This window comes from Pempheris klunzingeri, chromosome 16 (genome assembly GCF_042242105.1).
Source record: "Pempheris klunzingeri isolate RE-2024b chromosome 16, fPemKlu1.hap1, whole genome shotgun sequence".
Lineage (NCBI taxonomy): Eukaryota > Metazoa > Chordata > Actinopteri > Acropomatiformes > Pempheridae > Pempheris > Pempheris klunzingeri.
In genome coordinates, this window is record NC_092027.1 from 11,897,749 (window position 1) to 11,913,989 (window position 16,241).

The following is a 16,241-nucleotide window of genomic DNA, read 5'->3' on the forward strand; positions in this document are numbered from 1 at the left end:
TAAAACTGAATTTATTGATATGTGACTACTAGCTACTATTTTATCATGACAGAATGATGCTTTCACATATTTATGACGTGCAAATTATTTTCAAAAAAGGTGTCTGCATTTTTTGGGATTTGGAGAAAATGTAAGTGTCTATTCTCTATGAAACTGATTGATTTGCATTGTAACCACATGATCTTGAGATGCCAAACCAGAGGTGGAAGAAAAATGTATATCTCTTACTTGAGTAAACATACTAATGCAACAATATAAAAAATACCCAACTACTTAAACACTTAACCCTTCATTCAAAATTTAACATAAACTTACCTCATCAGGAAAAATGTCCCCTTTCGAGCAGCGAAGTACTTTGTATAAACAAGTATCTCAAAAGAACAGTCGGTACCCAGGAGAAAATGACTGGACCCTTAATGAGCAAAGGGCTCCACATAGTGTTTTATACCATGAATATCATTTTGTTTGTGTGTCTTTAAATGTCTGAAACGTCACAGCCAACAATCAAACAGAACAAAACAGGCGGTTTTTGCATTTTATTGATAAATTATCATTTTTAAAAAGACCCACAAGCCTTCATCTCCTTTCACCTCTCACAACGTTTCCAAGTACTGAATCTTTACTATGTACAAAGTTTTTTAATATTATTTTCCGCTTCATCATCATCGTCGTCATCATCATCATCATCACATTCAAAACAAGGTTAGAAGTTTGAGCTGTACCCACTGGTCAAGATCAAGAGACAGGATGCTGAGTTATAGCGATGCTAGCTAGCACAGTTCACTGGAGGTCAGAGAGCGGCGGTATAAGCAAAGGGAGGAGGAGGGTTTACATTCTAACTCACAGGCAGAGGGAGCAAAGACAGGAACATCGTACGCTTCAGCTACCTCTCTGAAACAGAGAAAACACCACCTCAGTGACCAAACATAAAGTCAACATGCAAGCATGAGTCATGGTTTCACTTTCCATCAGTGAGAAGGCAACAAAAGAGCAGTGAAAAAACACAGGGAGGTACGGCAGATACAAAATAACTCAAATAAAAAGGGTTATTGCTGTAGTGAGCTAAAAGCTGCATGGCACAAAAACTTAACACCTGGATAAAAACAAGCTCCTGTTGATCTGATGCTCTTCTTGACTAATACTGGGCAGCAAAGTTGGCACAAATGGGTATTTAAGGAGGATTTCTTTTAAAAATGTATCATTTCGACAGTTAAAATCATATAGCAATACTACGTCAGTGTACACAGGCAAGGTAAATGTTACAATACAGTATGGATATGCAGCTTTCTGTAGCTGGAGTTAAACTAGCAGCAAAACAACACATACAATTGCATATAATCGTAGTGCAATGGGCAAACTGTTCTTAGGAGGTTGTCTCATTTTGGTCTGGTCAGTAACAAAAGTAATCAAGTGGGTGCCACGATCAGTCAGGCAGCTGAAAAACAAAAAAAAAGGCCCAGAAAGACCAAATCCAGCCAGTTTGCTAAACTATTATTTTTAAATCAGCACAGCTAATTTTGGCATTCATCAAGAAAAATCAGTTAAGTTCTTGATTCTGTATTTTGGCAAAAATCTGGGCAGGAAATTGAGTCCTTATGGACTAGCAGGAGGACTGATTGACATACATTTGTTCAGCGAACCAAAACTCTGTGAAACATTTCAGACGCAAAGACAAACAAGATAAATCTCAAACGTAGCCCTCTTCACACATACACAACACCTCCTCAACACACTCCTGTCCAGACAATCTGCAGACGTTCCACTCCGCTGAACACGACTGGTTTGAGATCTGAACAAGATGAAAAAACTAAAAGTGGGGTTTGATCTTCCAGCCGTGCAGGGCCGTGCCATGCCAAACCCACTCTAGGCGAAGCTATTCTCTGGGTAGCTGACTTTGATAGCGCCCCAGTAGCAGGCTCGTATCAGACAGATGAGGCCCAGCAAGTAGGCGAATGCCCAGGATACGTAGGTGGCATTGTAACGACTGGCAAAGTCCCGAGTACCAACCTGTTCATACAGAGAAGAGGAAGAGAAGCTGGGTGAATAGTTAACGCAGAGAATGTAGATTTTCATTTATGCATTTGTGAACTTTTATCTTGAGAGTGAACACTGTGGGCAGTACTCTGACTGATTAGATCACTAAAAAGATCATCAAAATATCAACCAGTGACCCACTTTATCGGAAAAGTTGGAGAAAAATGAAAGCAAACTGCAAGAAGTTCAGTAACCTTGAATTAAAATACTAAGAACTATAATCCCATGAAATCTTTATGAAGTGATTATCACTGTAATGTGATTATACTAAGTCTGATGTAACTCTGACATACTGTAAAAAAAAAAAAAACTGAACAATATGTGGTTGTTTGTACAAAATACCTTTACTAATAATGTTTGTATAATAATAATGTTTTTGTTCACTGAACAGTCCAGCGGTTTAATGGGTGTATTTGATGTAAGATTTATATCTATTTCTCTCTTTTTTTAAATCTATCTACACTGTAAAGCAACCCCCCCCCCCCCCCCCCCCCCCCCCCCAGGATGAACTGTAAACACTTTGATCCTCTAAAAATTTTGACCTGATGATGATGTTGAATAAAAGTCAGTGACTAAGATAGCGAGTATGGTATACATTACGTCTGCTAAACACCAGCATGTTACATTGTCGTTGTGAGACGCGCTAGCATTAGGATCCAGCCCCACAGAGCTGAAGCTGTAGACACCGTCTCACCTTTTTTTCCATTTTCACTTCTGTTTGTTACTGACCTGTTCCATATTTCCTGCTAAATGTTTTCACTGCGAAGCACTTTTTTAGCTTTTGTTTTGAAAAGCTCTACATGTAAAAATCTTTACTTGATTTCTGAAAACATACAAACAAGACAAGACACACACAGCACTTACTGTTAGACCCACTCCAATGAAAATGCAGATCATTCCTATGGTTATATAAGCACAACAGCGCCTCCTAGGAAGCGCACTGCCCACAGAGGATCTGCAGACAGAGATGGAGAAGGGAAGCAGAAACGGGGTCAGTGTGTAAAAACAGACTGTAGTTTTTACAGAATACATCTTTAGATATGTTTATGTTTTGTCCTGCAGCCTGGTTCTCATTCTTCTGTGTGTGCATATTCATATGCTGACCATAAGAAAACTTAAAATTTAACTTGAATATCAGAAAACCGTGTATGAGTTAATAAAATCAAGCACAAAGGGAAATTTGCAAATTGCATGATGATGTGTCTCATACTTTCTTTGCTGTCCCACCTTTTTTCCCCAGTGATCTCACTCCACAGCACCTCAACAAAATCTCTCTCTTCCTCTTTTTAAGCCTCACATGAGAGCAGTGGAGCCCGGTCACATGTGCAGCGTCCGACAATTTCAGACTCAGACAAACACACGCACAATTCAACTGCCCTTAAGCACCGGCATCAGTTTTTTTTTCCTCACTATTACTTCACTTTCCTCCCCCTCGCGGCTCTCACATGCCTCTCATGTGACGGGACTCAAGCATTCTTCAGGAATCGCTGGTATTCAGATTTCTTAGGGGAGCCCGATCACCTGATTTCTTACCTTCTCCCACTCCTTCTTAAAACTCCTCCTGCTTTCACATTACCTCTTTGTTCGACTCACTTTTTACATTTGTACCGTCTGACCATGTCCATCATTTGACCCGTGGCCATATATGGAGCACATCTTCATTTCAAATGATGTTTTTAAGAGATTTAAGCGGCCTGAGGTACACTGAGCATCACTTGTTAAACAAGAATTAATCAGGCAAACCCTGATTAATCAGATTGGATCTACAGACTGATTGGGAAAACAGCTTTACTGCAGTGCTTTGACTGTTGTAGTCAGGCAAAGGGAATTGGGGGGATTTTCCTTTGAAAAAGTGCTGCTACACTAAAAGGTATCAGTTCCTTATAAGCTATAAGGTAACATCATCACACGACTCCATGTTACTTCAGCTGACTTCTGTTACAAGACTTCTGTTACTTGTTAAGAAAAATGAGATAAAGAGGAAATGATGGAAACAAAAACACAAAGACAGAAATGGAGAGTCAAAGATTATTACCATTACAATTAGCTAAGAGACAGATTAAATTTAATTAAAATTAATGGTCTCCTAGAAGCTTATAGGCTTTATTTGTTGAGTGATTTAGGTGAGACAGAATACTATCGTGTGTTTTCTTCCTCATTTATATGATTATCTAAAGGCTACACATTGAAGTAAAATGGCTGCCTCTCTTCTCTGCTGACTTCTCATGGTTGGATTATTTATCATCATTATAAAAGACTTGAGTTTCCAGAGGGGAATCATTTTTGTCGCACATTTTAGTCCTGAAGCTTTGAGAGAGGAAATAAAGTTCCTTGTTTTCAATGTAATACTTTATATTGGAGTTATGTTATTTTCTGACAAATGTTGTTTCAATGCTGCAACGGTATATTTAGTGACTTGTAAATTCACGTGGGCCGGGAAGTTGTACACTACTACGGCTGGTAGATGTAAACATGCACAAAAGACGCACAGAGAAAAAGGCATGAGTAGAGATATGAATGGAGATACTGTCGTAAAATGAATAGAGCAAACTGAGGCACAAATACAGGTTAAGAAGAAATCCTGCCCCATCAGCATGACAGAAAGTATTGAGGCAAGACTAATTCCTGTCACACATCTAGATTAGCTTCCATAACCTCCCCTACACTCTCTTTCCAAGAACGGGAAAGTCTGACTACAATGAATTCCTCCACGGGGTAAGCACTTGAAAAGTTCTCCAGCAACAAAAGCAAAACAGCTGAAAGTCAAAAGCATTTACATCTTGGATAGGCTCTATTGAACAAAACAAAACCTACTGCACATGGCTGAGAGTTGATGCCAAAGCTGAAGTGTAACATTAGTGTTTTAAAACATTCTGCTTCATGGTAAATTAACCTTCCAGTAAGAGTAAGATTAAGATAATGTCTTTGAAGCTGGACAGGTCTTCAACACTCACCCAGCCTCAGCTCCACACTTCTGCATGCTTACCATGTCTGAAAATATCTAATTCATTTTAGCAGCCACTGGCTTCCATTTATCCCTCTACAATACGAAAATGAAGTTGCAGATCTTTGAAACTCAAACTTTGCAGTCTGCAGAATGATTTTCATACAGAAACTAAATGAAAACAAATGGTTGCTTGCAACAGTTATAAAACAAAAACATTCAAAACTAAAACACAGTCATGTGTTGGAGCTAAAACTTGAAAATACTCTGGTATGGTGGTTCAAATTTCATTACAAGTTCACATTTTCTTTCTTATGCGATGGCATTGTTTGAGTCAATCTTCCAAATGGCATCACTCTAAAAGACTACAAATAAACTGCAGATAAAATAAAATTCACATTTCACAGCAGTCAAGGATTTGATGGACTCACATTTTTTTGCAGTGAGGACACTTGGCTAGCGTGTTAAACCGAAGCTCCATCCACTGTGAGGAAACACAAGAGGAAGCACTGTTAAGTTACACATCAGAGGAGCATCACACACACACACACACACACACACATATATGTGAACACACTAACACTAACTAACACACCATCTTCCTGCTGCACTTTTACAACAATCAACACAAGATCTAATGGGAATGATTTCACATGATTTGCAACTTCTGAACCTATTCATTGTGTCTGTATTGGAGAAAATATCAAATGGTTGGCTAAATTAGCATCTAAAATGATTCTCATAATGTATTAGTTTGGGTTCTGAAGTTAAAAAAAAATGTAGTGTTATGAAAATGTTCATCCCATCACGGATCAGTGCTGCTAAATGTCCTATTGACACAAGTTTAATATGTGACTTTGGACATCTGGCTTCAATAGAAGATGTTTCTGAGGCAAAGTCAGAAACAGCAAATTCAGGCAAAATCACCTTAATTTAAACCAAATTTATATACTTAGAATTTTAATTGTTTTACCGGAAGCTTTCTTCAAAGCCAGATGTGTGCAAAGCCACATTATCACCAGTGTAAATAAGTCCGCAGATTGAACTGGAGCAGGTTAGGCTGTTGTTAATATGTCCACCAGTATGACCAGCTTTCTCAACCTGTTGTTGTTCAGGGGGAGAACCATCGCTGGGGAGGCCAGACATTGGCTGGGATGACCTGGCGTCCTCACTGCCCTACAGACGCGGCAAGCAACATTGTGCAAACATTAAGAGGACAATACCGCTGACTTTGACATGCAAGTCGGTGTCGAACTGATTCAATACTTCTATTCCTTCCTTTTATTAATATGCAATATGATAAATTCTCATACAAGGTATTTAAATGTCCATGAACGTGAACATGTTGCATGTCAAAAATATTTAAAGTATCCTCAAAAAGTTGTGCATGACAATTTATTTAAGATGGGAATAATCTGCAAATGCCTGCAACAAGTAGGATTTTCAATGATTCTGACAGGGAAAGGAAAAGTGCAGCAAATGTATGTCAGACATTTGCAAACATCATATTATACCAGAATCTGTGACTGTCTGTCTGGCTTTAATTTCATGAAAGATAATTCAACAGGAGAGAAACATCTCATTAGCTCTCATGCGTGCTTTTGACTAACTTCTACAAAAAGCTATCCTCATATACGGTAAAACAAGTCATACCAACTATGCAGCTATTCAGTAATACTGTAGAAAATCCCTCATTTCCATCAGCAAATGTTGAAGAATCTGCTGTGGTGTAGCTCTCAGGACTATTAATATGCACGTACCAACAACAGCACAGCAACAAATTTCTGCAGGAGGAGGTCTGTGATTGGTTAGATTGGTTGTCTTGGTGGGTTTACGTACTAGGAAGGTGTTGCCACAGTGACCGCAGACCACCCTCATCCCCTCAGGTTGGATGGGCAGTGCCGGCTGAGCGGGCTGCTCCTCTGGGATCACCATCACTGGGCTCAGGTTGATTATGCGTCTGCTGTCGGAGGAACAAAGAGACAAGTTTATACGGCTCCAAACCTACCCAAGACATGATTGTTTTTGATGACATAGAACTTCAGAACAGGTTTGATATGTCTTTTTGTCAGAGCCTGACAAAAGAAGCAATAATAGAAGAAATAGGAAATAAGAGGGTAAAACAGACTGAACTTGAACTGTCTGCTACCTACCAGTTTGGTCGAGGACATCCTATCCTCCTGGATGTGTCTTTACAGATGAGCAGGCAGTTACAGGGACACCTCACATATTTCTTCCCTGTTGGGGGGTTCTTGATGGGCTGGAAAACAACATATTTTTAAAAAATAGCTCAATACAGAACACAAAAAGAAGGAAGAAAGGAGAGCAGTTGGTTTAAAATACTGTAGAGGTAACACAGCAGACCACTTCAGACCTAACAGGCTGGAAAAGTGCTGTGAAAAATCGAAAGCTTTGCCTTTGATCTATGAAATATTTGTTAGTTCAACCATCAGCTTCAAATGTTTGACTGACATGTTGTATTTGTCATTTAACAAGCACTTATAAGGCCTCTGTATGCAGTGCTCACTGTCATAATAATGATAATAAAGTTTATTCATAGAACACATCTGCTCTCCACTGGAAAAACATACATGTTACATATATACAAACATACATAAACCAACCTGCGCACACACAAAATCAGCCTGTTGATTAAGATAAATATACATCTTCAGAGGAAATGTTCTCCTGCTGCAGATCTATGTGTTGTGAACCTGAGCTGAAATAAGATAACTGAAATCCAAACACTATGAACTGTGAACGGTTTCAGATCCGGTGTAACAGAATATCACACGGCTCTCTTGATGCATAAGCACCACAAATATCAGATGGAGGAAATGGCATTTCCCACTCGAGTGTTTGCCATGACAGCCATTCATTCTCCTGGCTGCCTCCACACTGGCAGCTCTACCAAAGCTTTCTGTTACTCGACACAAGCGAGACATTCAAGTCATATGCAGCACTTATCACCGGACTGACTGATGGATGTGACAGACGTCTACATCAACATCTGCTAAGGGTCCTAAAGGGGGACAAAGCCAAGATGAACGTCACACCAGGAAATGTGTGTATGTGTGGTTAGATTGCAAGGAGAGGAGAGGAGAGGAGAGGAGAGGAGAGGAGAGGAGAGGAGAGGAGAGAAGAGGAGAGGAGAGATTGACATCAACACCAGCACTCATTTCTAAAGCCATCACCGGCCTCCACAATTGCCTCCACTCACCGTAGCTTCATTGCAGACGGTGCACTTGACGACGTGCTGATGCAGTTTTCCATCCAGGTTGATGAGCGACTGGCATACGCGGCAGTTGATGACAGGCACACCGCCGGCGTCGGGGCTGGCGATGGCTGTGTAAGGAGGAGGTAGTTCGGCTTTGAGAAGAGGAGGGCAAAGCACACAACACACAGCCGGCTGTTAATCGCATGCATCTATTAAGTGTCACAAACAGACCTGGATCTGGATTTTGTATCAATCTGTAAACAGACATTATCACAGCGCCTCTAGAGGCTCGCCGCACACAAGTTCACATGAGGGCAGGCAGGTTTTCAACAGCTGTAAACAGGTTCTGGTTATTCTGTACAAACCCTCAGGATCATGTTGGCAGATGGGTAAAATACCTGGAGGTGGAAACAAACTTTCTTGTTCGCTCAAAATGTTTTAATATTCTTTACTCAGATGGGTGATTTTGATTAGAAACACTGATTTTGATCTGTGCTTTGGTCTTTGACTTCACTAAATAAAATCAGTTTCAGTTTTCTTTGCTATGAAGACCATAAGTGTTTACACAGCCACAAAAGAATCAGATTATAAAACAGGAAATGGTTCATAAGAACAAAATAACTACAAAAACATCTGTGGTATATCACGAAAGACTAGTAAATGTGTTTCTAGTTTTTATATCAAGTATGTACAGTGGTGGAAGAAACAATTTTTAATTGGTTTAGGAGAAGGCCCATTTAATGTTTTTCTTAATTCATGATCCACTTACTTCATCTGCTGATAAAGGCCACAAGATGAAGCTGAAAGCTTTGGGAGATATCTAGCGAGAGGGTCAAGAATAAACCTTCAAACTCAGCATGTCATTCACCAGGATGCTTACAAGCATTACATTAGATATTAAACGGTGTGATATGGATTATTTTTGGAAATAAGCTACCCATTCATCATGGGTAACACACAGCAACATATAATTTCTGATGAGTGTCTAACAGGTCCAATGTTGTTGGCATCTCTGTGTGAGGACTCTAGTCAAAACAACAAGGAAAAATGCTGTTCAAAATCTTGTTAATCTTTGCATTTGAGTAAAAATATTGTTGTTATAGACAGAAAATGAACTATTAACTATATTATGGTCCTGCACATCCTGTATAGCCTGTAACCCATGGCAGGCCGTGTGTGGCTCTGATTGCTCAACATGTGACTCTTCTCTTTGGCAGCAGCCGAGCACCATTCTGTATGTTAAAGGAGAGGAAACAATGGGCCCTTTTAGATGTGAAAAGTGATGTGGTGTAAAAGCCAGTCACTGCCCAGCTATGCTACATGTAACATATGAGCCAGTCTTCTGATTGTGAGGCGACGGCACATGATGTAACATTTGAGCTGTATTTCAAGTAATATGTAATAAAAGAATGTCATAACAGAAAGAAATACTTGATGTCTGATAGTATTCTTATAGTATTGTGAGTTTTAAAAAAATGTAAATTTAATTTAGGGGTTTTTAGACTTCAGTTGGTGCATCAGTTGAATGAGCAGCTACATCAAAATGTTTCTGCTAATGAGGCTAATAAGTACTTACCTACTTTGGGCTAAGGTCTATAAACAAGTGTAATCATGATCATCAAATGGTCGACCTTTACAGACTTAAAGATTTTCTCTTAATGTCTGAAGGAACAACTGTGAACTCACTACAATAGCCACTCAAATGAACTCTGTACTGTTTAATCCCACATTAGCCTTTTGTTATTAGTCTACATTCCATGTATTTTTCAGGGTTTTAAAACACTTAATCCATAGATTTGCACCACACACTACCTTTACTACTAATACTACTGTAGTATTCAAGCATACTTAATGTTACGTGTGATACTATGCACATACTGCACAGCTCAGGCTGAAACAAAAATGCCTAAAAATACACTTTGGTTCCAGCGCTGGAAGCCAAAACAGGAGATTCAAAAATGTCAAAATGTATTTTCTAACATCTTCAGAATTATTCAGTATATTAATTAAGAAGGTGATCAACAGGTTAATCGATAATGGAAATAATCATCTGCTGTAGCCTAAGACAAATTATCTGTACAGTACATCTCTGCGGATACTGTATGAACCCTGACCCCCGTCTACCAACCAAACATGAGGGGGGCATCTAATCTGACAAATGACCGGTTGTCTTCTTGTATCGCCCTGAGTGAGATAATGGGATGAGTCAACGGGTAAATGAAGTTGGCTCTGAGATTCTGAGGCGGCAAACCAGTAAGCACCACAGGGACAGATGGGACACCCCGTCTACAAGTGAGCAACCAAAGCATGCCAAAGACTAGAGTACATGATGGTGCATATCATTCAGAATAAAACCTGTTTTATTTGGCTGAGTTAATCCAAACTGTAATACTGGGTAGTAAGATGCAGGCTGTATTCTCCTCTTAAACCCAAATTCTCAAATAACTGCACAATATCTCAGGAGAGGTCTGTTTCTACCCGCTCCTCCCTCTGCTCTGTGCACTGAAGTAGTCCTAATGCATGTCAGAAACTGAATATAGCAGCTATAGGTTTTCACTGTCACTGTCCACGGAGCCAGAGGTAAGACGAGAAGACGCTCCACTACAACCAGCAGCAGCACCACAACATGCTGCCGCCATCACATCCTGCCCGGCCGGTGCCATCACTGGCTGGATGTTGGTGGGACTTGTGGTTTGTGGTGAAGAAGATGCAAACACAAGCTGCTCAGGCATGTTTCCTGTTGCCCATTAGGCATGAAATAAAAATCGCTTTGAGGTTAAAGGATAAGGCTGTTGGTGGTTGGTTTTGGTCTTTCCTTAAGGCTTGTGGACAACGAGAAATACAGAATATCACCAGACACATCCTACATAGTTGCTCGGATACTTTGCTAGCATCTCTGGTTTTAAAATGTGATAAAAGGAGTATTCTAACAGATTTTCCTTTGTCAGTAACCTCCACCTCTAAATGGAAATAAAACCGAAAAATGAATTTATCCCTGTCAGTTTAAAAACACTGTCTCAGGCTTTTGTTGCAGTCAATTTGTTCTGCCATTCAAGTGTAAAAAAAATCAAGCAAGTGACAACAAAATTGAGCACAGCGCCAGTCTAACCATTCAGATGTAGCCAAGGTCATTGGTCTGTGAGCACTGGAGGAAAACACAGCAAACAGTCCATTTCTACCCGATACTGCTGAATTAAAAACTGTTAGTGGACGACTCTGTTCATCAGACTAAGGAGTCATGATTCTTTGGTGAATCAGAACAGAGATTCCCGTCATTTACACATATAACATCATTTATTTTGATCACAGCTCATCAGTTTCCTGAATGCAGCTGATTATTAGTCAAAGCACCACTGCACACATTCTGCTTTAGGGAAAACACCTCGGTTTTGGCATCTTTGGCTTTAATTAATCCATTTAACAAATTGGCTGATTGAGAATTATACCCCAACAAACCCAGAGGAACCAGAATTAGCCATAATCCAGACTACAGGCAAGGAGGGAGGAGAAACTAGGCCACGATATAGACTGACATTTAGCTTTGACTCAAGCCAGTGCTGTAACATCAGTTTACAGGTGATTACTCAGTCCAGCGTTAAAGTCTTTATGAATAATCCGGTGGTGAAATATGATTTCTGCGAGATTAGACCGCAGAAAATTTTTTTGCTCGATATTAGCCGGTTGTCCTGAAATGCTCCGAAAAGAGTATTACACAGTCAATGAATCCATTCATTTGCAAGCAGAGCAACCATTGTTGTGCCGAGGCAAAGAACACAAAATCGTTTCTTTCCACAACAAAGAGGGACAAGCAGAGGAAACTAACTTCAAATTTTACTGTTAAATTAGTTTAGAAACGATAATCCATGATGCCTCTGAAACAAGACATGAAACAAAACATAATCCTCTGACATGAGATCTGGATGATTTTGCAGAAACACTGAGATTAAAGCCTCCATCAAAAGGGAGCAGCATGTGTGATCATGTGCCTCTCCTGTTTCAAAACTAAATTTGATCTTTTGCTACATAAATAAAGAAATTGATCAGACAAAATTCAGTGCAAAGGCCAGTCCTGACAGCGGCTTGTAGACAGAGGAATAATGAGCTGCAGCTGCCTGGGTCATTCAGCCCTGCCAGCATTGTGGTACTGTAACCTACATTCAGCTGTTTTCTACACAAAATGTGGACACTGTCTAGTTTTCTGGCTCATGATTTGAATTGTGTTTAAGATGCAAAACATGGAAGGGCAGATTAAAACTCTCTTTAAAGGATCAAGGCCAAATATTTGTTGTTTACAGTCGTGCAGATGAGAAAGCTGACACGTAGATGAAACATTTATGACATTTAAATCACGTCCTGCTATTGATCCGCATCCATAAAGGACACATCTGGGCATTTTTGTTGGGACAAAAGGCTGCTAGGCTGCCTGCATCTACAATGGGTCATTTCCCCCCCATCAGTCAACAACATTAAAGCCCACATCCAGCGATGCCTCACGGTGCACCATCACGACTCAGATCTATTTTTTGGTAAAGACCCAAGACATTACAGGCTCCAGTGAGTCGTGATGTAAGCATTTCTGCAGTAAAAACAGAGCTTGCTGTTATTGTAGGCCCCTCTCCTCTAACCCACTGCTCCAGTTCTCACAGTGCAAGCTCCACCCTTCTCCCAGTTGACTGTCCTTGCTTTGCTTTGCTTTGCTTTGCTGCAGTTTTTATTTACGCACTTGCACACACTCGATACGCCCAAAAAATGATTCCGCATGCGGGCGGCTGGGGCTCTACGCGCCGTGTGTTTACCTCGGGGACTTGAATCCTGCAGGTACGGGGGAGCAGTGGGTGTCACATTCTCGGAGTTGGGGCCCGACAGCAGCGGAGATCGCTCGTCCATGCCGTCGGAGGCCATGTCGATAACCGAGAGATATGACGGGCAGAGACGGCGGGGAGGCTCCGGGCTGCACCGAGTCTTCACTCAGCACGGAGGAGCAGCCGGCGGCTGGTTGTCGGTGCCGAGTCGCTCCGGTCCAGCAGCCCCGGTGACGGCAGCCTGCAGGAGGAGGAGCTCCGCGGTGATCCCCGCCCCTCACTGACATGACCCGGGGCAGGGGCAGTGCTCCGACACCGTGTTTATGAACACTGCGCACTTAAGACACTGTGGAGGAATTTAGAGTGAAAAACATGTCCTGACAGCGTATAGTAGTGAACTTGATCATTTACATTTCAGCGCATATTTTCATTAAAAGTGTATAAAATGTGTTGTATGGATCCCGAACACGCAGATAAGATTTCATGATGATGGAGACGCACATTGGTAGATCGACACCTCATATCTGCCACTAGATGTCACTGTAGGATTGCTGAGATTCAGGTCTGTACAGCCCATAAAACCATCATGAAGTATTACATCAGTGATTCCCAACCTTAATGGTTTCTAATCCCATAAAACAAAGCCGTGTCCACGTACATCCCCTCATGACAAGCTGTTTTATGGGTTGTTTAGTTAGTATGTAAGTAAGTAAGTAAATTGTGAACATGTAGACCTAAAGTATAAGTAAATATTAAAGGTCTCATATGCAAAACTTACTTTTTAATGTCTTTTCAACATTAATATGTATCCCCTGTGTGCCTAGAGACACAAAGTCCGTCTTCTCTCTTTTTCTCCTGCTCCATCTTCTGGTAAATGTGTATGAAAACACACCATTTAGATTTGGCTCCTTTTATGATGTCAAAACGGGATCTGTTGATCACATGACCTCCTCTGGCCCTTCAGCAGGCCGACCACTGAAAAAGCACCAGTTCCCAGTGACACAAAGATTACTACTGTAAACGCAAATTGTTTCTGTTCCTCTAAGATGGAGAGTTCAGACTGAGGCTGGAAACAGCTGCAGAGTGATCAGATACAAGAAAAAACACTAAACCATGTAAACCTGTTGTAGTAGGACCTCTAAATAAAAGTATAAACTTTCAAGTGAGCATAATATGGGACCTTTAAAGTGTAAAAATATGTACAGTGGGGCAAAAAAATATTTAGTCAGCCACCAATTGTGCTTGAGAGAGGCCTGTAATTTTCATCATAGGTACACTTCAACTATGAGAGACAGAATGGGGGGAAAGAATCCAGGAAATCACATTGGAGGATTTTTAATGAATTAATTGCTAAATTCTTCGGTAAAATAAGTATTTGGTCACCTACAAACAAGCAAGATTTCTGGCTCTCACAGACCTGTAACTTCTTCTTTAAGAGGCTCCTCTGTTCTCCACTTGTTACCTGTATTAATGGCACCTGTTTGAACTCGTTATCAGTATAAAAGACACCTGTCCACAACCTCAAACAGTCACACTCCAAACTCCACTATGGCCAAGACCAAAGAGCTGTCAAAGGACACCAGAAACAAAATTGTAGACCTGCACCAGGCTGGGAAGACTGAATCTGCAATAGGTAAGCAGCTTGGTGTGAAGAAATCAACTGTGGGAGCAATTATTAGAAAATGGAAGACATACAAGACCACTGATAATCTCGCTCGATCTGGGGCTCCACGCAAGATCTCACCCCGTGGGGTCAAAATGATCACAAGAATGGTGAGCAAAAATCCCAGAACCACATGGGGGGACCTAGTGAATGACCTGCAGAGAGCTGGGACCAAAGTAACAAAGGCTACCATCAGTAACACACTACGCCTGCTTAAGCCAGTACATGTCCAGGCCCATCTGAAGTTTGCTAGAGAGCATCTGGATGATCCAGAAGAGGATTGGGAGAATGTCATATGGTCAGATGAAACCAAAATAGAACTTTTTGGTAAAAACTCAACTTGTCATGTTTGGAGGAGAAAGAATGCTGAGTCGCATCCAAAGAACACCATACCTACTGTGAAGCATGGGGGTGGAAACATCATGCTTTGGGGCTGTTTTTCTGCAAAGGGACCAGGACAACTGATCCGTGTAAAGGAAAGAATGAATGGGGCCATGTATCGTGAGATTTTGAGTGAAAACCTCCTTCCATCAGCAAGGGCATTGAAGATGAAACGTGGCTGGGTCTTTCAGCATGACAATGATCCCAAACACCGCCGGGGCAACGAAGGAGTGGCTTCGTAAGAAGCATTTCAAGGTCCTGGAGTGGCCTAGCCAGTCTCCAGATCTCAACCCCATAGAAAATCTTTGGAGGGAGTTGAAAGTCCGTGTTGCCCAGCGACAGCCCCAAAACATCACTGCTCTAGAGGAGATCTGCATGGAGGAATGGGCCAAAATACCAGCAACAGTGTGTGAAAACCTTGTGAAGACTTACAGAAAACGTTTGACCTCTGTCATTGCCAACAAAGGGTATATAACAAAGTATTGAGATGAACTTTTGTTATTGACCAAATACTTATTTTCCACCATAATTTGCAAATAAATTCTTTAAAAATCCTACAATGTGATTTCCTGGATTCTTTCCCCCATTCTGTCTCTCATAGTTGAAGTGTACCTATGATGAAAATTACAGGCCTCTCATCTTTTTAAGTGGGAGAACTTGCATAATTGGTGGCTGACTAAATACTTTTTTGCCCCACTGTATTTGTGAAATGTGTTTGTTTTTTTTTCTCCATTCATTTGATCTTGTCATGACCCTTTGAGAAGGCCCCAACCCTCAGGATGGGAACCGCTAAAGACGGTAACATTTATATTTCTATATCTGTGCACTGCAGCACACTGGATTTGACACAAAGCAATGACTATATACAGTGCATCCGGAAAGTATTCACACCCCTTCACTTTTTCCACACTTTGTTATGTTACAGCCTTATTCCAAAATGGATTAAATTCTTTTTTTTCCCCTCAATCTACACACAATACCCCATAATGACAAAGTGAAAAGTTTTAGAAATTTTTGCAAATATATCAAAAATAAAAAACTGAAATATCATATGTACATAAGTATTCATACCCTTTATTCAGTACTTTGTTGAGGCACCTTTGGCAGCGATTACAGCCTCAAGTCTTCTTGGGTATGATGCTACAAGCTTGGCACACCTGCATTTGGGGTGTTTTTCCATATTCTTCTCTGCAGATCCTC

At 40.8% G+C, this 16,241-nt stretch overlaps 1 protein-coding gene across 2 annotated transcripts; it reads right to left on the minus strand.

The window, feature by feature from the left end:
* Window positions 1-521: 521 nt before the first annotated feature.
* Window positions 522-13,184, minus strand: pip4p2 (phosphatidylinositol-4,5-bisphosphate 4-phosphatase 2). 2 transcript variants are annotated; one of them, XM_070846575.1, is made up of 7 exons: window positions 12,992-13,184; window positions 8,199-8,323; window positions 7,132-7,238; window positions 6,818-6,941; window positions 5,410-5,462; window positions 2,899-2,989; window positions 522-2,007 (listed from the first exon to the last, which is right to left on the minus strand). In XM_070846575.1, the coding sequence occupies exons 1-7, from the start codon at window positions 13,095-13,097 to the stop codon at window positions 1,864-1,866; spliced, it is 750 nt and encodes a 249-aa protein (XP_070702676.1). In that variant the 5' UTR covers window positions 13,098-13,184; the 3' UTR covers window positions 522-1,863. The 2 variants fall into 2 exon arrangements, with proteins under 2 accessions (XP_070702676.1, XP_070702675.1); XM_070846574.1 differs by having other exon boundaries at window positions 8,199-8,347.
* Between the last annotated feature and the right edge of the window lie 3,057 nt (window positions 13,185-16,241).

Bases quoted from the DNA above. Each gene is read 5' to 3' on its own strand.
- pip4p2 (XM_070846574.1), bottom strand. From the start codon at position 13,097: ATGGCCTCCGACGGCATGGACGAGCGATCTCCGCTGCTGTCGGGCCCC. The intron at 6,942-7,131 runs GTAGGTAGCAGA...TTCCTCCGACAG, and splicing joins GGATGTCCTCGACCAAACTG to CAGACGCATAATCAACCTGA. The intron at 5,463-6,817 runs GTACGTAAACCC...GTTTCCTCACAG, and splicing joins ACTGTGGCAACACCTTCCTA to TGGATGGAGCTTCGGTTTAA.